The sequence below is a fragment of the Ceratotherium simum genome, chromosome 12 (assembly GCF_057802395.1).
Source record: "Ceratotherium simum simum isolate JZ-2026a chromosome 12, ASM5780239v1, whole genome shotgun sequence".
In the NCBI taxonomy this organism is placed as follows: Eukaryota; Metazoa; Chordata; class Mammalia; order Perissodactyla; family Rhinocerotidae; genus Ceratotherium; species Ceratotherium simum.
Genome location: NC_141911.1, coordinates 53,080,059 through 53,103,788, shown reverse-complemented (window position 1 = coordinate 53,103,788; position 23,730 = coordinate 53,080,059). Strand labels below are relative to the sequence as shown.

General features: G+C 33.8%; 1 protein-coding gene across 2 annotated transcripts in view; it reads right to left on the bottom strand.

Moving 5' to 3' along the window:
• The window catches only part of SCLT1 (sodium channel and clathrin linker 1), a 171,556-nt gene that overhangs the window by 87,769 nt on the left and 60,057 nt on the right, over positions 1 to 23,730 (bottom strand). For both annotated transcript variants that reach the window (XR_015553827.1, XM_004426501.3), the window contains exons 10-12: positions 10,078 to 10,168; positions 6,840 to 6,931; positions 2,296 to 2,473 (exon numbers count right to left, since the gene is read on the bottom strand). Coding sequence is in view for 1 of the 2 variants with exons in the window: in XM_004426501.3 (XP_004426558.1) it covers positions 2,296 to 2,473; positions 6,840 to 6,931; positions 10,078 to 10,168 (361 nt within the window). In the remaining variant the exon portion in view is untranslated. The remainder of the gene's footprint in view (positions 1 to 2,295; positions 2,474 to 6,839; positions 6,932 to 10,077; positions 10,169 to 23,730) is intronic.

Genomic DNA, 23,730 nt, shown 5'->3' with positions numbered 1-23,730 from the left:
TTTTGAATTTTCCTTCTCCTTTAGTCCCTATACAAAATAACTCATCAAGTCTAGCTACTATATTCTTGGAAAAATTCCTTGGATTTCCCCTTCTTTCCATTATTTGGCAATTACATTATTCAAATATTAAAAAAAATTATTCAAATTATGTCCCTTGTCATCTCACACCTTGATCACTGTAGACCACCTACTTCATCTCCTTGATGTTTCCATCCATCCAATCACTTTCATCTCCCACCTAAAAATTATTCTTGTAATCCTAGTTCTGTTGTCAGCCACACCCCATTTCTTTGCTTCCCCATGGAGCAAAACTCCTCTAAAGTCTGCACTCGCTCGTCTCCAATACTTTCTCTCTCTTACACTCACTCCAATCAGGCTTTCACCATCCATGGTCTCCATATTGATAACCCAGGAGTCAATTTTGAGTAATTATTTTATTTGATCTGTCAGCAGCACTTGAGATAATTGATTGCTTTCTTTTCCTTGTTTTACTTTCTTTATTTGGCTTTTAGCACACCACTGAATTGGTTTTTCTAACTCACTGATCATTCCTTTTCAGTATGCATTGCTGTTTCTTCCTCTTCTCCTGAACCTCTTTAATACCAGACTACACAAGACTTAGTCCTCAGTCTTTTTGTCTATCTACACCCATCCCTTGATGGTCTAATCCAATCTCATGGTTTTAAAAATCATTTATATGCTGACAATTTCCAAATTTACATCTCTAGTTCAAATATCTTTCTGAGCCTGGAACTCCTCCGATTTTAGGCCTGATTGAATCTTTTTTTTGTCATCACATAATAAGTGGCCCTGTGCTCTGATCCCACTATCTTCCAAAGATATCATACACATTCCCATCTCTATTTTTTTTAAACTGTTTAATAAATTTCTTCCTGCTTAAACAGGTAAGCTAGTGAGAAGTAACAGCCGTTTTGATGTAACAACCTTGTGGAGGAGAATGGGACAATGAGGAAAGAGGGAAGCATCATAAGAGAACTATGCTAGGCTGTGCTTCTTGCCTGTTTGCATCATCAGTTGAGAGAATGCTTGACTTCTTGGAACAAGCAACTAAAGGTGGGAACCCTCTAGCCATTAAGCAGAGTCAAAAGGGAACTTAATACTGGAGCCATAAACAGCCTCTGTAAGGGTCTGTTGACTTAGGACTTGGGTAAGAAGATTTGAGGGCTAGGTAATGAGTGTCACTGCTCCCTTCTCTGTCCATTGTGCTCTAAACGAAATGTTCATCTTTAGTGACCCGATGTTAAAAATGCTCATACGACTAGGCTTCAGAGGGGAGAGAAAAATAATTTTGCCCTGCTCTTAATTTTTCAGGCTAACTTAGGCGTTTAGAGCAATTCCCAAGCATTTTATGTCTACTTTTATCAACCATGCTAAGAGACAGTATTCAGATCACAGATGGGAATATTAGCCAAAAGGCATGATAAGCACCTTAGCATTCCCACAGTTTAGATATGGATAATTATTTCTTTTTTATTTCTTATTAGCTTCTTAATATGCAACTTATTGCTTGTTTTGTTTTTAATAGCTCTCTTGGAAAATTCTCTACCATGTAAAAAAGGAAAGATAAATAAACGTATTTCCTTTGTACTCCCCATATTTCCCAGCAGAGTATTATGCATATACTAGGTATTCAATAAATGTTGGCTAAATGAAGTAATGATTTAATGATCTCTACATAAGGGAGGCAGTAACATTAAAAACAAGTCTACTTTGTGACTTCTATAAATTATATACCATTCATATGGAAGTGGCAAAACACAAAAACTATGATATTTGATAGCATAGGAATCACAATTGTTATAGGGCTAAAATAAAAAAAAAAAAAAAAACAGTGACATGAAGGCTCCAGCTAATAAATCTTTACAGCTAAATTTAATTCCTGTCAATTAAGCTTCTGCTCTATTAGAGTAATTGTGTAGGTGATGAAAGGGAAATAAAGATTAATAAGATTCATCTGATTCAACCGGAGAAACTATAGGGTGTACGGCAGCAAAGTGCTATAACAGATTTTTTAAAAGTGTGAGACTAAAGGGGATGAAGATTAGTTACATGAGAATTGGAGACACAAGAAAAGTCTGATATGAAAGTCTTGGGAGAGGTTGACATTTTATCATATTTTATGATATTAAGTCTTACCATTAAGAAAGTAGTATGTCTATTAATGGAGAGCATAGCAATATTTTCAAGTGTTTACTCTGTAGTTATACTATTATGTCATGAGGGGGAACGTTTGGTTATTTTATCATTTATAAACTTTTTCAATAGTTTTCTTACCTGATTTTTTTGAAGGTTAGCTTCTTCTAAGAGTTGCATGCTATTTCTGGCTCTTACAATAGCTTCATATTTCTCATTTTCTAATTCATTGCACTTTGCTTGTAAATCTCTGGTATGTTTTTCCAAATGTGTTTTTTCTGCTCTTAATTGGGTGGCTTCTTGGATTGCCACACATAATCTAAAAATTAATCATCACATTGTGAAAGTTAAATATTTTCAAAGGGAAGGAGGGAGACAGGAGATTTACTGAGCATCTATTACAAGACAAGCATTATTCCAGTTACTTTCACACGTGTTTTCTCATTTGATCCACACAAAAGTTCTGTAAACTAGGTTTCATTATTTTCATTTTAAAGAACAACAAACAGACCCAGAAAGGTTAAACATTTGATTAAGGCCATATGGCTAACGAGCAGTGGGGCTGAGACTGAGCCTAGATATTCTGACTCTAATGATGTTACACTTTCTACAGTATCACAGCGTATTATATAGTTATATGACAATGTTATACAGCAAATTCTTAAAAAATGAGTTGTTCTTTCTGTTTACTATATGGTCTTTTTTTTTTTCTTTTCCTTTTTTGCTTAGTTCCACTTTCCTACTCTCTACCCAGGTAATCCATGTTAACTTACTAATGTATATCTTTGAATATTTTTCTCCATGTTCACAAAATCATATACATATAAATATACACACGTATGTACATAAATACACATGCAAAATATATACACAGCTATCCATAGGTTTTAAACGTAATTTTTTGTGTTATAAAAATGAAGATCATAGTATACACCCTTTTCTGCACTTGCATTTCTCATTCAATAATTTATTGTAGAAATTCCTTCAAGCAACACATTCAAAAGCTCTTTCTTTTCCTAGTCCCATAGATATTACTTCATTTCACCATTAATTTTTAGTTCCCTGATTACTGGAGAGTTTAAGCATATTTTTAAAGTTTGTTAGCCATGTGAATTGTCCTCTTTGAATTTCCTCTTCATATCCTCTGCCCATTTTTTCTGATGGGTTATTCACTTTGCTTGTTCTTTTATAAGAACTCTTTGAATATTAAGATATTAACCCTTGGTCTGTCCTGTATGCTGCAAATATTTTCCCCAAATCTACTTTTTTGTTGTTGTTGCCTATTGACTCTATTTAGGGAATCTTTACCACTCTAAAACTTTTCATTTTAATACAGCTAAATTTGACTATATTTTTTCAACTTCTGGGATTTCAGTTTTTATAAAGATGATCTCCCTCATCCATAAATTGTTAATGTAATCTCCTAGATTTCCTCAAAAGATTGCTATGCCTTTAATATTTTTACCGTAAATCTTTAATCCATCTGGAATTTACTTCTGAATGTGCTATAAAAGAGGAGTCCAATTTAACTTTCCTCCAAATTGACGGCCAGTTGTATGAGTACCATCAGTAACTGATGAATTGAAATAATTCCTTTATCATACCTAAAATATGCAAATATCATAGTTTACTTACAGATTATCACGTTTCATTGATCTATTTGTCTATTCTATGCCCAAGTCTTTTAATTTGATAATAGTGGCTTTATAACATGTTCTGATATGGTCTGGTAAGACAACTTTTCCCTTACATTTCATACTTTTCTTTGTTATTTTCAGGAATTTCTTTGTTCTAAGTGGTGGCAGGAGAAGCCTTCTCTATCTCTCCCCACTCCTGCTACCCACCCCCAAACACGGAAGTACCAGGAGGAAGCTTCCCTGCTCCAGCACATGTCACACTCTCTCAGCTTTGGGGATTGAAAGAACTCAGCTTACATTTTAATTCCTCTATTCTTTAAACATTTTTGTTGTTGTTATTTGACAGATCTTAATTCTGAATGAAGTAAGTTAAGGTCTACCACCATTTTAGTCAGGGTTCTTAGTTGCCAGCAGCAGAAGCCAACCCTAATTTAAGCAGAAAAACGGTTTATTAAAAAGGATATTGGTAAGTTCACAGACTCACTGGGAGAGCGAGAAAATGAAGTTTGAAGCTTTGTAGCAAGGAACATGCCCAAAAAGTCACCACAGAATTGGTCTCCTATGAAGAACTATAACCTGGGGAATTCCCCAAACATGGAAGGGAGATGAGATGCTGATGTCCAAAAATAATGACCTTCATCAAATCACCCTTGCATTTCCTAGCTTTCGCATCACATATTTAGCTGTCCTATTATTTGCTGCATTTAGGTTTATTAATGTTGCATCTTTTTCAAAATGGTGCCATTTTTCATGACATAAGGTCCCTCTTTATTCTGTTCACTGCTTTTACCATTAAACTCTAACTTGTGTGATAGTCACTCCTGCTTTCTTTTCGTTCACAGTTGCTAATATTCTCCACTAAAACTTTTATTTTAAATTTAAAACAAATCCTCTTCATCTTTCCTTTCTTGAGATCTTTGTTCTAGTTCATTTAGTTCACCTTAGTTTTAGATGTTTTCTAAAATAACATATTACTGAGCCTTGCTTTTTAATCAAAATCTGCAAGTCTCTGCCCTTTAATGGAATTCAGTTCTCTCATAGTTTAATGTAATGATTTATATACATGACATTATTCCTTCCATCTTACTTCAGCTAATACATTTGTGGTAGAAGATGAAGCAGTCTCTACCTCTCCCACAGAGGCACAGGACACTCAGCTCTTTTCTAGCATCAGTTCATCCTTTCACTTCACCATGCCTTTTGGGAGGCCAGGCAAAGCAGATGGCCTCATGAAGGGCTTATGCCAACTTCATCTGTCAAGAGTCCATGGGTCTCAACAGGGCAAGATTTGTTTAGGACTCTGTGAGTTCCAGTTCTCAGTCAAGGCTCTCTGACATTCACCTCCAGGCTTCACACCCACCCACGTCAGAAAAAGCCTTGTAACTAAAGGTGTCACATGCATTCAACAGTCTAGCAGCCCCAGCAACCATTAGGCTCTGAAAAGTCACATTGGTGTCAGGAATGGAATTATAGTGAAGCAGATTCAGATCATCAGCTTCGTAGTTCACAGGTTTCCATATTTTATAACATAAAAGATATATTACTACCATTCTTATTCTCATAAAGGCACTTCTATACACTCTACAGCCAAATCTTATAAGAATCCTTTCTGTCAACTTACTAAAATTGGGCCAAGTTCCTTCTAGTAACAACAGTGATAACAGCACTTGTAAGAACATTCTTTGTGCTAGGTACTTTAAATATGTTAAAGAAAACATAATCCTCAATATCTTCAACAATGGTATAAGATAGGTTGTATCATTAACCTATAAGGTAGGATATAAGGTTATATCATATAGCCTATGAGGTAGGTTATATCATTATATGTATTTTACAGATGGGGAAATTGAAGTACAGAGAGGGTAAGGAACATGCCCAAGGTTATTCATCTAGTTGTTGGTAAAGACAGAGTTTTAACTCCGTCAGTCTGGGTCCAGATTCAGTGTTTACTAGGAAGTGAAACTCACTCATTCAGATTTCATTGTTTCAGGTCACTAGCATTTATTTTCATAGCACAGAAAGGTACTAAAATAACAGAAACGAAAATCTACAACCACAGACTTTTTCTCTAAGGTCAACACAAAGAAGCTTAGGAAAGCAGTAAAACAATCAATCAACCTCTGAAAAGTTCAGAAAAATGAAAAACAAAACCCAAAAACCCCTAGCACTTACAAATTACAACTCCTTTTATCAGAATCTCAAGTTAGCAGTTAAAATCAATTGGGTTTTCAACCTGCTGTGAGCGAAGAAATTACTTTTATTAACATTTTGGAGAACAAAAGGTCAAAGATACTAATTTTTTTCTGAACAAACAATAAATTAGCCATGGATCTGTGACTAGAACTGAGATCTCAATTTTTGATGTGCTCAGATCAGTAGACTATTTCTGACTGTAACAGATTCCAATTATACAGAGTAGATTTTTCAGCTATAATGTGAATTTATGGGCTGTGGTCACTGCAATAGATTACAAATGACAATTTTCAAGTTTCTTAAGGGAACTTCCAACAAGGACTAGGAAACACCAAAAAATTCTAGAGTGAACATTTGCATTAAGATAGCAATTAAAGACAAAACTACAGAATATAGTTAAAAGGTAGTCCAGACCTTGAAAGATAACTGAAAATTATTGCTCCAGAAGACTCCAGGGAAAACATTTCTAATGACTTCTCAAGTATTTTTTCTCTTGTCTATCTACTTAATAAGAAATGGTTTTTCTATATAACTTTTACCCAACTTCAGTATTTTTATTATTGTTTAAGAATGAAAGAACATTTTTGATTTAGGGATAGATTAAACTTGACTATGACTGCTTCGGGGAAAAAGTAAAGACAGAAATGATCTTTGAATATGTGTTCAAAATATACCAATATTTTGAATAAGATTTTTTTAAATAAACAATGTCCAGTAAATCTGATTTTAAACTTACGATTATAGTTTGTTTAGAACTTACGAAACACATATTCTAGAAAATATCATAAACTGTAACTCTAATGTGGAATATCTTTTGAAGCATTTAGACAAAGCTAGATGTATTTAACAATTTACCTTGTTTCCAATTGCTTTATACTGGATTGTAACTGTTGTAAACGCCTATCTGATGCTTCCTCTCTTCCTTGGGCAGACACCATATCTTCCTCCTAGAAAATAAAGAAACTGGAAGCTTATTTTGAGTATCTGAAAATTCAATACATCATTATACAGCATAAAGAAAATAGTTCACTCTATAAAGTTTTTATATTGCTAGAATTTAATATGTAAGTTTAAAGAAGCAATACCACTTTGGGAACAAATCATGCATATACTAAAAAAGGAGGAAGAGAACCTCACTATCATTCCTGTATTAGAAAAACAATAATCAAAACAGCCATTGTATATAGATTTCTACCAATATTTCAAACTATTTCTTTAGTGCAAGTCTGACAAAACAAGGCAGGGATCTGTATGCAGACAGTCTGCGTTTAGAATATGTTCTCTTAACTAAGTTACAATGCATCCCATTACAATCATAGGATATTTCTTCTTTGATGTAGCCATGCTTTGAAATAAATTAACAGGTTTTATTTGTACCATCTTTAAAAAAATTTCCTGTTCATCCTTTCCTGCTTTCTGTTGTGTTAAACAAATACTTTTTACAATACCATTTTAATTCTTCTATTGGCTTTTAGCTATACCTCTTTGAATTATTTTTTAGTGGTTGCTCTAGAGATTATAATATGTATCTTTAACTTATCCCAATTTATTTAGAGTTAATATTTAATTCATTCAGAGAAAACACTGGAACTTTGCAACAGTATTTATTTCATGTACCATCCTAGTCTTTAGTACCATTGTTGTCATATATTACATCTGCATACTTTAAAATCCATTAAATGTTCTGCTTTAAAGCAGTCAAGTCTTTTAAGGTATTAACAAGAGAAAAGAAAAATATGTACATATATTATTTCATATTTACAATTCCTGATGATCTTAATTTCTTCCTATATCTGAGTTCCCATGTGGTGTCATTTCCTTTCAACCTAAAGAATTTCCTTCAGCATTTTTTGAAGGACAGGTCTGTTAGTGATAGATTCTCTCAGACTGTGTTTATCTAAAAATGCCTTTATTTCGCCTTCATTTTTGAAGTACAGTTTCACCAGACATAGAATTCTTAGTGAACGGTTTTTTCTTTCAGCCCTTCAGATATATTATTCCAATGTTTTTTGCTTCCACAGTTTCTTGATGAGAAATCAGCTATTACTTTTATCATTGTTCCCCTGCTTGTGTCGTTTTTCTGTTGCTGCTTTCAGAGTTGTCATGATGTATCTAGAATTGATTTTCTTTGCATTCATCCTACTTGGAGTTCACTGAGATTCTTGAATCTGTTAATGTTTTCGAAACACCAAATTTTGTAAGTTTTCAACCATTATTTCTTTAAACGTCTTTTCTGCCTCCTCAGATCTCTGAGATCCTGTTTATTTTTCTGCCATCTTTTAAACTCTGTTCTTTGGATAGGAAAATTTCTATTGATCTGTCTTCAAGTTCATTGATTTTTTTTTCTGCTTTTTCCAATCCATTTTTGAGTCCATCTAATGACATTTTTATTTCAGTTGCTGTACTTTTAAACTCTAGAATTTCTATTTTTAAAATTGTTTTCTGGTTCTCAATTAAAATTCTGTTTCTTCTTTAAAAACACTTTATTCTAATTTAAAAATAGATTTTCCTTCATTCCTTGAATATATTTATAATAGTTTATTTGAAGATTTTGTCTGCTAAATCCAACAGTGGAGTTCACCGAGAGTGAGTTTCTATCAACTGCTTTCCCCCACCCTCACTCCACCGACCAGTCACGCTTTCCTGTCTAGTAAGTTTTGGTTGAAAACTGGATAATATAGGTAATGCATTGCAGTTACTTTGGATTCTGTTTTGTTCTTTTGAAGATCATTGGCCTTTTTGCTCAAGTAGGCAATTATCTTGCCTAGACTCAAGCTCTGAAATGTTTCCCCTACAGAATGCAGCAGCTGCCATCTGTGACCAGTTCTTATTTCTTTCCACTGTTGCTTTTTTAGCTAGGCTCCCAGGGAAACTGCCTGTGCCTGCATAAGTTGAAGATCAGTCAAGGTTTGTGCAGAGGTAGTGCTCATCCTCTGTGGCTTTGTTGCTCTTACAGATTCCCCTGTAATTTCCAGCTGCTCTGTCAGCTTTGGGCTCTGTCCTCTGATACTTTGAACATTAAGGCTCCAGTTTTCTGCTGCTCGAGTTACACACATTTGGGGAATGCACGCAATTATAAAAAGCAGCAAATTCAAATATCTAGTTCCGTATAGCTCTATCTTTCAAGAGCAGATTTCTTTCAGGTCTCTGCCTACTTTTTCACTGGCTCCCTGGGGTCCCTCTCCTACCCCTATATGCATAGTTTCGCTGTCAGCCATGGATTTGTTCAGAGTTTATACTCAAAATTTGGGTCTCATTTTTTTTTTTTCCTGTGGTTCTCTTGCTGCCAATATTTCTTTAAATTTTCAACTGCTTTTCTAGCTCTAAACTTTGATCCTGGGCACCTTAAGTCCGCAAAAAGTTGTTGTTTTCTGAAGCCATAGCTGTGGGTGGGGAGAACTCTTAGGTCAGAAAGCCAAAAACTCACAATTCTTACATCTTTCAGTGTCTTTCTGTTTTTGGTTGCTTTCCAGTGTTTTAAAAAATTTATCAAATTTTTATAACCGCTATCTATAGGAAGGTTTGCATAAGCCTTTCATACTATTGGAAATCTATAATCAAATTTTACAGATTAGGAAATAAGGTTTAGAAGTTACATAGCTAGTTAAGTGCCAGAGCTAGAATTTTAAATAATTAGATCCATCTACATCTAAAACCTGACTTTTCCTTGATACTTCCCTGAAATTTCCCTATTACACATAAAAAGAACCACTGTCTCTTAGGCCAACAAATATTTTCATAAATAACACAACTGTAGTAGTAAACAAAATGTAGTACTAAATGCGTCTCTTCCACTTACATATGATCAATTAACCAAAACTTGATCTTGTATTAATATGCATTTCAGTAATGATGTGTTTAGGGATGATTATGATGTTTTATTGACTTAGGGTAAAGTGAATGGAAATAAAAAGTTAGTTCTAATATTATAATTTAGCCTCCCAATTTCATATATTTTATATTTAGAGGGCCATAAAATGATTAATTTATTTTCTAGCAATCCTCTTTAACACCTAATCCAAAACAGATCAACAATAAAATACATTGAAAACTAAGCTACCGACATCCAGTTGTCATGGAAATAGGAAAGTACCTTCTTTTGCACCTGTCCTTGAAGATCTTCAGTTACTTTAGCTAACTCTTCCACTTTTGCGGCTGCAACTCTCAGATCTAATTTGGCTTGCCTAAAATAGAAAGTAAGTTAAAAGTACTGTTTTCATAGACCATTAAGAATTAAAAAAATTAGAAAGAAATCTAAATTTGGTAAAATCAGTACTAACTCCTCTGCACCTAAAAATGGATCTAAGAGGTAAATACTGAAAGATTCTTTCATCACTAATAAAATGCATGCGGAATAGAGTGAAGAGGAAAAAATACAGCTGAATGGTGGGGGGCGGGGGCGGGATAGTGCAAAGTGGAAGTCATTAATACTTTATTTGGATAAATTATATTTTATATTCAATTCAATATTTCATGAAAAAGAATTTTATCATCTTGATAAATATCCAACAAGATGCCAGTGCATTAAGTAGAATATAGTTATGTCTTTAATTTCCCGAATTTATAGAGTTAGAGAAGTATCGCTGTTTGGCCTTTCTATGAAAATGAACCTAAGCTTCAATATCTTGATCATTCCTTGAACACCAGAAGTATGTATTATGTAACTACTTAACATAATGAACTGAAACATTTGTCTCAAGATAGTATAATGTTTATTGTCATCAGAGATCGTAGTTGCAAAGGACAAAAAAGACCAAGTTTTTTTGAATGTTCTAACAGTATCAAATAAGTTTCAATATCTTCTTGACTCCTCATAGAAAAAGATCTTAGAAAAATGAAATAACACTTTCAGAAACAGAAAAAAAGATTTTTAATGTCATAGCAATTAAGCACTAAGTGTGAATACAGAACACTCGGATTATATAAAAAACAAACATTTTTAGGAAGGAAGCTCCTTTAGTGTAGGAACTGTCTATATTTATTTCTTACTTATATTTTATGTATGTATTATAAATACATTAGTGTTGTTGAACTTACAGAAATTCTTTGATGCAGAATTCACAGTAAATGTTAATTCATTTACTTTTGACTGTTTAACAGTATTTATAACTACATTACTGATTAGCATAAAACAATAGGAAATAAAATCTAACAATAGCTAAAATGTATCAAGTAGTTATTAGGTGCCAGGAGCTGTTGTAAATGTTTTGCAGACATCATCTCACTTAACACAATAACTCTGTGAATTAAGTACTACTGTTATATCAAACTGAAGTCAAGAGAGTAAGGTTGACAGTGGTTTTCCAACTTTCCAACAAGGATAATGTTTTCATAATATTTTACATCCCATCATTACTTCCCAGGATATTCCAATAGATTCCAAACAGATCTTTTCACTGCTGGTCTCCTCTTTAATTCATCCTCTACAATGCATCCTATCTGCAAAAAAAGTTATCTAATAATAAAAATCCTTGTTTAATAACAATTTCTGGATTCCCCACTTCTTTGGGCACACAATCAACACTCCTCTGCATGGCATATAAGACTAGTCATCGTCTGGCCTCAAAGAGTCTCATCTCTTGCCAATTCCCTTCATGTAATTTATCTGGTAGGTATAAGAGACTACTAATACTGTTTCCTAAACACACTCTTGTCTATTTTTTCACATGTTCAACTGGACTAGGCTTCTTCCTCTTTTTTTCTGATAAATTCCTCAAAAATCTTCAAGACTTAGCTCAAAAGTCTCTTCATCTCAATTCTTCTCTATCTTCTCTTATGCAAAAGACCCTATAATCCCCGTCCTCATAATACATAATACTTTGTACATTAACAGATACTCCTTCATGGAATTGTGAGTTTATCAAAAAATATGGAATGTAACATCATTAAAGGCAAAGATCACAGTTTATTAATTTTTAAATCCTCAGGAGATAGCATAATACCTGGCACACAGTAGACAAGTAAATATATCATGAATGAATGAAAGAGAGTGCAAAAGGAAAGGAGAGAGAAAGAGAGTCATAGGTACAACTATATCTTGATATTTTACTTAGATCTTGCATATTGAATTTGATATTCAAGTGTGGAAATCTTAGAATAATAACTCTGTGCACAATTCTTCCAAATATATATTATCTCATCTGAAACAGAATCTCTCATTTGAAACAGAATCTCTCTCTTACATAAGTAAAAGAAAAAAATTCAGGTGCTGGTCTTAAGATTTATTTTTGTAAGTCATTAAAAGGAAAAATATTATGAAAGCATTTAAATTATTATATTATATTCCCTAAAACATACAAAAAACTATGTTTTGGGGAAAAGCAAGTAGTAGTTTCATATTTATTCATTCCTACATTGTTCTTTAAGATAGTTAGAAAAGAAGTAAATAGTTCTTCATATCTACTTCTGGCATAAAATACTAAAAAATATTTTAGAATAAAAGTTGTAAGGTCTGTCTTCTAGACCTGGCTCTACCACCACAAAAGCCATGTGAACTGGGCCAATCACTTAACCTCTCTGAGGCTAAAAACTGCAGCTGTAAAATAGAGACAAAAACAATTTTCCCATATAGCTCACAGAATTATCATAAAGTCTAAATAAGTTAATGCATATTAAAGCACTTTATAAACTTTACTGTAGTTTATACAAATGTAAGCTATCATCATAATCTTGCCCTTTTTTAGATTTTAAGTTGTCAGGAACCGTGTGGTATAGCATTAATTTACAGCTGGGTCAAGAAAGCTTGGGGGATGTTGGAATGTCTCGTCTTGACTCTTGGCCAAAAAATGAAAAGTGGGATTTACGATGTGCTGCTTAAAGTCTGAATCTCCCCTGGTAACCCCCAAACAGGATTTGTTTACTGATGGTTTTCACCTGGTATAACTGGTTAGACAGCTGGGCTAGACTATGTGACCAGAGGGGCAAAAAAAAGATCCCAGTGGGAACTTCTGCCTTGAGCTTTCCTGAAGCCAAGATTCATTGCACACCCCATGGTAGTTCAGTCTGGAGACAAAGCATGTCTTTGTATGAATAAAGACCCTGGATGTCACTTGGGCCCCTATGCTTGCCTATGCTTTTTTTCTTACTGCACAATATCCTTTGCCTGTAAATAAAAGTCTTATGTGAGTATGCTCTGTGGAGTCTTGTGAGTCCTTTCAAATATTCAAACTTGTGAAATCTTTAAAGGAACCAATAAAAATAATCCTAATTTTATTTTATGAAGGAACTTTAATAACTACATGCTTATAATGCAAATTTTTTAGATATACGCCTGCCTGTGTATGTAATTTTATAAAGGTCAAAAATAGTTTTCATTTTAGAAAAATAATTTGATAAAAAATACACAAAAATAACTAATTAAATATTAACAATCTTAATGTCATAACTACTCATATATTTTATTTTTGCTCCAAAGAACTATTTTTCAGGTATGTTTCCTTGTGAGACAATTTAAAATTTCTGGAATTTTTTTTTAATGTAATTTTTCATTACTTTTAATATTAAAGAGACTTGAACTAAATCTTTTAAAACACAAAGCTTTGCTCTGTTAAGCAAAGTATAACCAAGTATAACATAAAAGATAGGATATAGTACTATACTTAAATTATAGCATTAACTTGGACAGAAATTAAAGTGCTTTAATTATCAATACTTTTTTTGAGATTTAACATCAAATACCAGTCTATTTTTTTTTTTTTTTTTTTTTTTTTAAGATTTTATTTATTTATTTTTTCCCCCCAAAGCCCCAGTAGATAGTTGTGTGTCATAGCTGCACATCCTTCTAGTTGCTGTATGTGGGACGCAGCCTCAGCATGGCCGGAGAAGCAGCGCGCCGGTGGGAGCCCGGGATCCGAACTCGGGTCGCCAGCAGTGGAGCGCGCTCACTTAACCACCAAGCCACGGGGCCGGCCCAAATACCAGTCTATTTTAAGAAAAATTTTTATCAGTTCTTTTGCCGTCTCCTATCAAGAGAACCCTAGAAATGTTGACAATATTTCTTTCATACAATAGAAAATGGTAAGATTTTGAGAGAAATAAAACCCAGTTTTTACTGATTTGTTACATATTCTAAATTTTTTCATTTAAAATTTTAAAAATGCATACATTAGGTAAGTTAATAAGTACTTCTGTAATTATCCAGTACATAAAAACAACCATTTATTCTTAAAAACTTTAGAAAATCTCCAAACATATTTTAGATAAAGTTCTGAATTTTTAAGATCCCCTCAGCACTTAGGAAACTGATAGTAAGTAGTAAAACTGGGAAAAGCTTTATTTTTTCTGTTTTCAATCTTCAGTGGCAGTCTAATGATTAAACCTATTCAAAAGACAGAGGCCTACAAAGAAACTCTGAAAGCAATGGCTATTAATAATCCATGTACTAAGCTATCAAAACTTTAAAACAGAGGCTCTTCAGTCTTAAAATAGTTCATTTGTGAACTAATTTTTGTGAACTATGTTCATTTGTGAACATAATTTTCACACACTTTAATTCAAAATTACACACAATTTAAAGTAGTTCAAAATCCTAATTTCGATGTTAGAATATAATCTTCTATCATACTAATAGTAGTTTTCTATACTTTCTTTATAAGAAAGTGAGTTTTTTGTAACTATATTTGCATAGTCTCTATCTGAGTCTTATTCATTCAGAATGTCTGGGGTGTTACCTGGTCATCTCTGTTTTTTAGACTCTCTATTGGTGATTCTGATATACAGCCACTGTCTTCAATTTTACAGAATAGCTACACAATCAACATGTTTATCTTTATAAAAAGATTGTAAACAATGATTACAAATATAGTTTTAGAGTCAGGGGTACTACTGACAAACTGAAGAATACATTAATTTATTTTTATTAAATAGGCTTATGCAATGGACATGCTCAAAAATGTTTACCACGTGCCTGTGATGTTTGAGACATGCAAGGTGTTTTCTAAGGAGGTACAAAACACACAAAGATAGATGAGATACACTAATCTTTAGCAAGGTCACAAAGCACACTTTAAGCATCACAAAAAATTAAAATAAAGTATTATGATTCAGAGTAGGTAGTACACTTGTATTTAGGTAAGAGAATATTGAAGCGGGAGGTATTTAAAACAAGAGTTGGCAGACGAATGGTAAATCTCACAAGTGGAGATAAAGAGAAAGCTTCAGGAAGAAACAAAATAAGTACAAGCATAAAGGTAGGAAAGGGTAGGGCTTATTTAGGGAAATTGGGAAATAAGACTGAAAAGGCGATGGGGGCTACAATGCCAATGGCCTTAACTGACAAGTTAAATGATCTGTATTAATTTAAAGGCAATGGGGAGCTTCTCAAATAATGGGATCAGAGCTGCACTTTAGGAATTTAAACCCGGCATTTGTGAAAAAGAATGGGCTAGAATGATGGTTCTGTCTTTCTCTTTAACCAATATATCACAATAAATGAGCAAGAGGCAGAAAAGGTCTAAACCAGAGTGATGGCAACAATAAGTAAGCAGTTCCACTGGGAGAGATGGCATAGATTTTACAAAGATAGAATTTAAGAGATTCCATCCATTCATTCTTTAAACAAATATTCACTGAATGCATACATTATGCCAGGCACTATGAATACAGTCTGGACATGTTGAGCTTCAAGTATTGGTGACTCATTCAGTTTGTTGTTTTTTTTTAACTATATTTCGTGAGCCCTAGACTTATTTTATGGAGCACCTGTAAACTATCCCAAGCATTGGTGTAGCACTGGTGATGCAGTGGTAAACAAGGGAGACAAAGCACCCCTCCGCCATAAAGTTTACATTGCAATAGAAGGAGACAGACAAAAAATACGTAAACAAATAAATGAGGTAATTTCAGAAAGTATTAATGCTATGAAGCAAATGATACAAAACAATGGGAGAGAGACTTGAGACAACCTGTCTAAGAAAGGGATATTTGAGTTAAGGTGTAAAGGTCGATGAGGTCAACTTAAGAAAATCTAGGGTGAAAGAGTTATAGGCAGAGAAAATTAATAATATGCAAAGAGTATGAGAACGGTACTTAAAGAAATGACAATTAGCTGGGATGTATCACAGAGAGAAAAGTGGAAGATGAAGTCAGGAAGGCAGAGAGGTCAGATCATATAAGTGCCTTTGGGCAGAGTAAGAATTTTGCAATTTGTTCCAATTGCACTGAAAATCCACTGAGTGTTTTATGCAGGTGAGTGATGTGACTGTTTTATTCTCTGAGAAGACTACTTGGGCTGGTGTGTGGAGAACGAATTATAGTGGGATAAGAGTGAGAGCAGGGAGACCAGATACAAGGCAAATGCAAGCAAGAGATAGTGATGGCTTGGGGTAGAGATGACAGGGGTGATGAGTGGACTTGTGACAATATGGATATAGAGCCAACATGACTTGGATGTAGGGGTAAAGCAAAAGAGAGAAATCAAGCAAGATTCCTAGGTTTGATGATGGTATTAGTTACTAAGATGGGGAAAATTTCCACTCCTTACTTTAATCACAGCAGTTCCACTTTTATCAGTTTTATATGTTGGGGTTTTACGTATAAGATTTTTTTTAAGGGTTCTGTTGCTAAAAAAAAGTTTGAAAACCACTGCCCTAGAAATTCAAGTACAGAGCTCAACAAAGTGATCAAGGCCAAAGGTACGTATTTAGGAAATATTATTATTGAGATGAAAGTTTAAGTTGGGTAGGGTAAATGTGATCATCTAAGGAGAGGGAGGAAAAAGTGTGTAATGTGGCTAACAATTTAAGAAATGTCTACTTTCAGTAGGTAAGATAAGGAAATGGGAAAAGCAAAGCAAGAAAAGAAATGGCCACAAAGGTCAGAGAAGAAAACAAGGCACAAACGCAAAAGACCTAGTAGAGAAATGTTCTAGAAGGGTAGAAAAATCAATCAAGGAGAATTCACAATCAAGGAGAATGGAGGGTTTTGTTTTAAGGCAAAAAAGATACCAATAATCTTTAGGAGAAGAAGAATAGAGAGGTGGGACCAAATTCAAATTTAAAGAAACGCCAAAGAGTAACTACAGCACATACAGACTCTTCTTCCAAGCAATTTCAAAGAATGGGAAGGAGAAAATATAGCAATCTGAGGAATCATCAGGGGAGGTCTATATTCCTGAGGTCTTGGAAGAACCCCACAAAAGAGAGACTAAGGTTTAAAAAAAGAATGAATATAACTGATGGAACAAAATATAAGAAGAAACAGAAAAGATTTGGGGTTGTACAGTTGGCAAGACATGGGGATATAACAATAGAAAGAAGGGAAAAAGAAAGGAATGCTTCATCTGGTTCCAGAAATAAAAGCAGCAGCAATAAAGATAAGGCTGATTTTCCAGACCTAGGGAGGGAAATATCCACTGTCTATTTATTACATTAATACCAACTCCCAAATATAGCATCTGTCTTGTAAATATTATACAAGCCTACCTACATAGGTTGGAATACTAAAGTAGAATGAAGGAGAGCAAAGACAATAAGAGTTACAGTACATAGCAATACTACAAGGAAGCTCATTTTATTTCTATTATAGACACGCAGAAACTGAAGTTCATTCAGTTAAGCAATCTGCCCAAGACAATAGAAAATAAAAAATAAGAACACAAGTCTGGAGCTGATTTCAAAGCCTATGGTCTTCATACTTCACACCACACAGAAGCACATTTTTTTAGATTAAGTATGCAAATGTGGAGTATTTGCAAAATAAAGTTACAATTATCAATAAAATACATATTTTGTAATAAACCAGTAATCACCTATTAGAGACAAAGTTCCAAACAATGAGGTTATGAATTTGTTTCTACTCTTGACCAATATGCTCCAGAAGCAAAGTCTAATATTCTTCTTTATGCCCCTTAAAGATTAAGAGGGAAAGATTTAAACATTTTTGAACAAGGAGTGATTGTAAGTAACCCCTTAAATAACATTAAAGTAAAACAGTGTGAAGAGATAGGAAAATGACAGCAAAGCCCTATTTCTTATCTTAAAACATGTTTTCTATGCTCAGAAAACCAGCTGCCAACACATAAGGAACTGTCTGGCAATTCTTATGACTAAGCACATCTGCTCAGGGCCATTTCTCACATGGGACAGTTTCCAAGAGACACTATGAATCAAAACTAGTGATCCACGAATTCCAGATTCCCATAGAATTTTTATAATACAAGACACAATATTAGTCAAATTGGAACATGAAACATCTGAGAAAAATCTGTTTTCTCAGTTAAAATAAAACTATTATATGGCAAAGGTACATACATGTTAAAAAGATATATAAAAATTATTGGCACATACAACATTTTTGAAGAAAAAAGTACGCATCTGTAAAAGTGATTAAAAATGCACACAATGAATATACATAGACAGTGATTTATACAATTTAACCTTTGCATTAAACATAATAGAATGATATAAAGAATTATATTCCTATCACATCAGCTCTTATGTTGTTCAATAAAACCATTTATTTCACATCACAATTTAAAGATTTCCTGGATTTTATTTCACATTTAAATAGAGAGAGCACTAAACATAAAAAAATACTTAAATGTGTATATCATGCATTCAGACTTTGAGATGACTGGTAATAAAAACGGATTTAAAAGTCAATATAGCTTAAAGCCTGGATCCATAATGGGAAACACTGAAAAATCTTTTAATTCATTCTGCAAAGCTACTATTAATTATATTAACAATGTTTTTTTTTCAGACGTGTTGTTTTGAAAATCAAACTACCAAGTGGACACACATTACTGCTGAATATAAAATATAATTTTCTAAATAATGACAGTCCAAGAAAACAGTTCTTGCCCTAAAAAGACTGAAGGCAAAATACAGAAATAGAAAACCCACATAAATTAGTTTAGCTTTGCCCCTCCAATGAAGTGCAATTTAATTAATTATTTAATTAACTGACTTAATGACTCAAAAAAGATTTTTTGAGCACTTGCCATGTGTCTAGCACAGTACTAGATGATGGCAACATAAAAAATGACTAAATAACAATCCACACTTTTTTTTTTTTTTGTGAGGAAGATCAGCCCTGAGCTAACATCCAATGCCAATCTTCCTCCTTTTTGCTGAGGCAGATTGGCCCTGAGCTAACATCTGTGCCCATCTTCCTCTACTTTACATGGGACAAGCGGTGCGTCGGTGCCTGCCCAGGATCCGAACCTGCGAACCTCGGGCTGCCGAAGCAGAGCGCGCGCACTTAACCGCTGTGCCACCGGGCTGGCCCCGATCCACACTTTTAAGGAGCTTAAAAACTAGCAAAGAGAGATCAATTTGTACAGAATTTGTACAGAATTAAGTACACTAAAGTATTAACAACGCTGTCACCAATGTATGTGCAGTCTACAGCTGAGGCATAAAGGAAAGCATGTTTGGTTCTACCTGGAGAAGAAAGAACCATAAAGGTTCAGACGGTTTCTAGAAGATGTGACACTTGAGCTGAACCTTGAAAGTTGAGAGGATATTTATCAGGGAGGGGCATTTAGCCTGAACAATGTGAGCAAAAGTAAGGAGTTATGAAATAGCATGGCTTGTATGGGAAACTAAAAATAGGTCAGGAAATTCAGGTGAGGAGTGACAAGATATGGAGTTAAGCAGCCAGGGGTCAGGTAGTAGAAGACTTTATGTCATGCTGAGTAATTTGGATTATATCCTAAGGGCGTTTATTAGCCATTGAAAGAGAGTGACATGATCAGATTTTATTTTAGAAAGATCATTTTGATGACTATGAAAAAGGAAGATGGGGAGGGGGTAAGCCAATTTGGAGGTTACTGTAGAAGCTCAGATGAGATGATGGACTGAGCAAAGGCAATAACAATATAGTGATGCAGAAGTGAAGGATCTGAGAGACATTTAGAAGGTAGAGTTGGGACAGAAAAGAATTTAGGAAGCCTCCTCGTTTTCTGAAGCAGGAACTGGATGGTGCCGTTCACAAATGTAAAGAGAAGATTCAGGAGATATGATAATAAGCTCAGTTTAGTGTCTCTCACCTATCTGGGTAGAGATGACCAGGAGAACCTTCAGCCAGAAAAATTTAATGGTGTCTCATCTTTAGAGATTGTTGAAGCCACAAAAATGTGCATGAGATGAAATGGGTCAAATTACAACAATTTTGAGACTATTATACATGTATCAATTACATATAAAATACATAAACTTACTAAAGACCATTTCTATACTCAGAGCACACACGCATATATTTAAGTTCTCAATAGATATAAAGTAAATTGATTGACAAGTTACAGATTCTCTATATGAAGATAATATCTATGTCTGCTAATGAGATCAGTCCTTACCGGCTAAAAATTTTTTTAATAAATATTCTGATGATGCCACTCTGATGAGAGGATAATATGGACCACTACGCAACTACTTTAGTCAGTCTTTACAGTACATCCTTTTACAAACATAATTTTGATTATTCCTGAAACATAAACACAAATGACAATCTTTTCCTTCAAAGTTTTTACAAGGCAGATGTAAAATCTGAGCATATACGACTTGAAAAATAATCATTTCCATAACTCAGCTGGATATACATTATAAACAAATACATACGACCAAAAAGCACCTAAAGAAAAATAGCATAAAATCTCAGTTAAAACGAATAAATGCTGAGTATATCCAAAAGAAAAGAGTAAAAATCTGGTGGAATGAATGAGAGAAGTCTTCCTAGAGAAGGCAAGTTTTAACCAGATTTAGAAAGTTATAAATTTTCTGAGAAACAGAATAATAGTCAAAGGCAAAAAGGAAGAAACCAAAAGTTCTTCCATGAGAAACAGCAAAACGACTATTTTGAGCTGTTTGTACCTAACTGGAGGGTTGGGGAAGACCAGGTGAATGAAGGTTCTTAGGAACTAGGCTTTAAAACTAGTTTTATCTGCTATGATTGAGCATCACCAGAAACTCTCAAAAAGAAAAATGATAGAAGCTTTAATTAAAAGTTCACATGATTCTAATTTTTTTTGCACCAAAATATCAGACAATGAATGGAACTAATATGTTTTCAGTATCAGGACAAACTTAAACAAATATAGGGTTTAAAGAGTTTCTAATTTAGTTATTCTTGGCATAGTTATACAGGGCATCTCAAAATCTAAATTCTGGTAATGTCAATATGCCCATCCTTCAGAATCTGTCAAACCTGAAAGCAACACCCTCTTTCTTAAATGAAGCATCTGCTTATCCTTATGTTCCTTCAAATCTGTGGCAGGGAAAGCAAGCATAGTTTTATGTATACAACTCTGAATGAACTGCTTAAAGTTAAGCTATGGAATATTGTCAGTAAATATTATGGCAAAGTTGCTCATGGACGATTAAACACTTAAGACCTTTTAGGTTTTAGAAACCAAAACTAGCTTTATCCATCTCTAATCTCAATTTATAATCTTTAGGCTCCAATATCCAAAGGCCAAATGAAACTTCCACGCAGATGTCAAAAAACAATGTATCCACTCATCATCCTTTCTTGAACAATCAACTCTCAGTCTTGACTTCCTTACTGCTGTGCGTACTGTCAGAGAGCCAGGTTTGGGAACTCACTAGACTAGCAACTACGAGACGTGAGTTCTAATTTGGTTCTTCCATGAATTTGTTGTGCAACTCTGGACAAGATAATCTCTCAGCCTTTGGTTCAGTTTGGTTTCTTCTATAAAATTAGGAAGCTAAACTAAGATGATCATTAAGACATCTTTGGCAATAAAATTCCATGATTCTTTCCCTGTCTTTCAGCCCAATATCACCAAGTTCTGCTCATTTTTCCTATAACCTTTTATATGTATTTTTATTTTCTATTTCCATTATCATCATATGATCACAGGTCTTTATGAACCAATTTACTTACTCATCTTCCTTCCAGAATCTCCACATCCTGATTTATCCTATACACACTATAAATCTTATATTCTTTTTTCTTCTATGCTTTTCTGAACCTTGAGTACAGAGTTAAGTTAATCACACTACTGTTTCCATGACCCACTATCACTATCAGCTATGAAAGACTGTTCTCATTTGTTTATTTTTGTTCTTTTCATTCCCAATCCCTCTCCCATTCCCCTTCATTTTGTAGGTTCACATTAAAATGTCATATATCCTTGGATAGATACATATACTGGCAAAATATATATTGTTATTTGCACGTATGTGTTTTTATGCTATACACCCATATCTCTTTTTACTTTCTTAATACAAACGTGGTTTTAGATCTATGTTGTTCTAACTATAGCTTTACATGTAAATGCATGTTTCTAAATGATGCACAGTATTCACAGGATGCAATTACCACATTTTACCTATCCATTTCCTTAGTGACAGACACCTAGGCTGCCTCCAACTCCCTACTTCTACAAATAGTCTCACTCCTCACAGGCAATCAGTAACTTGGAGTTAAGGTATACCATTCCTGGAAACGTTTTAATTTTATTCTTTCATAATATATACACATACTATATATATACATTTTATTATTTTACTATATATGCTGATATGGAGATATATCCATATAATAAAATATATATATATAACTAAAAATAGATATTCATAATCAATATATACTATTGTTTAAAACATTTGAAATGTATATAAATTATATCATACTGTAATCTCCTTTTGTACCTTATTACACTCTAGACTATATTTTTGACATTGATAACTGGGTGTGAAGTAGTATCACGTTATTTTAACTTGCATTTTCCTGATTCCTATGACTTTTGAAATGTTTGTTCATATCCTTTGCCCAATTTTCTATGGATTTTTATTTATTATTATTGACGCTTAGTTAATGTATCCTCAACACTAATGCATTGTCAGTATATACATTGCAAATGTCTTCTCACAGACTGTGGGTTGCCTTTTCATTTGACTTCTATTGATTTTTGTAACAGAAGTTTTACATTTTAACATAGTCAAATCTATCAATCTTTTCCTTTTTGGCTTGCATTTAAATTTTGATTAAGAAATACTTCTGTAGCAAAATGTTAAAGAGAGATTTTCTGATATTTTAAAATAAAATACTTAAAGTATTGCTTTTTACATTTACGTATATGAAAAGCAAAACTTTAGACTTTTCTCATAGGTAACAACTAGTTCTAACATGATTATTTCCCTAATGATTTATAATGCCACCTCTGTCATATACTAAACTTCTATGTATACTCTTTATTCTGTTTATTCTGCCAAACTCACATTCTTGTAAATACCACTGCATTTTATTTTTCTATGGAATAATCTTGGTAAATGACACTTTACTATTTCATGATGTTAGGATTAGATCATCAAGTTTCTCTCTCTCTCACACATATACACACACATACAAACTATAGGGGTTTTGATACAAAATATATTGAGACTAATTTTAAAGATCTGGAAACACTTATTCTATTCTCATTAGAGAATTTAATCTTTCCATCCAAGTATAGTAGCTCTAAATTTCCCATTTAGTTCTTCTACATACCTTCTATTTTTTTTCTTCCTGAGGAAGATTTGCCCTGAGCTAACATCTGTTGCCAATCTTCCTCCTTTTGCTTGAGGAAGATTTTCCCTCAGTTAACATCTGGGCCAGTCTTCCTCTGTTTTGTATGTGGGTCGCCACCACAGCCTGGCCACCAATGAGTAGTGTAGGTCTGTGCCCGGGAACCAAACTCAGGCTGCTGAAGTGGAGCGCAGCAAACTTAACCACTAGGCCATGGGGCTAGCCCCACTATATCTTCTATTTTTTTGCGAGACTTTCCCATTTCTTTGTTGGGAAT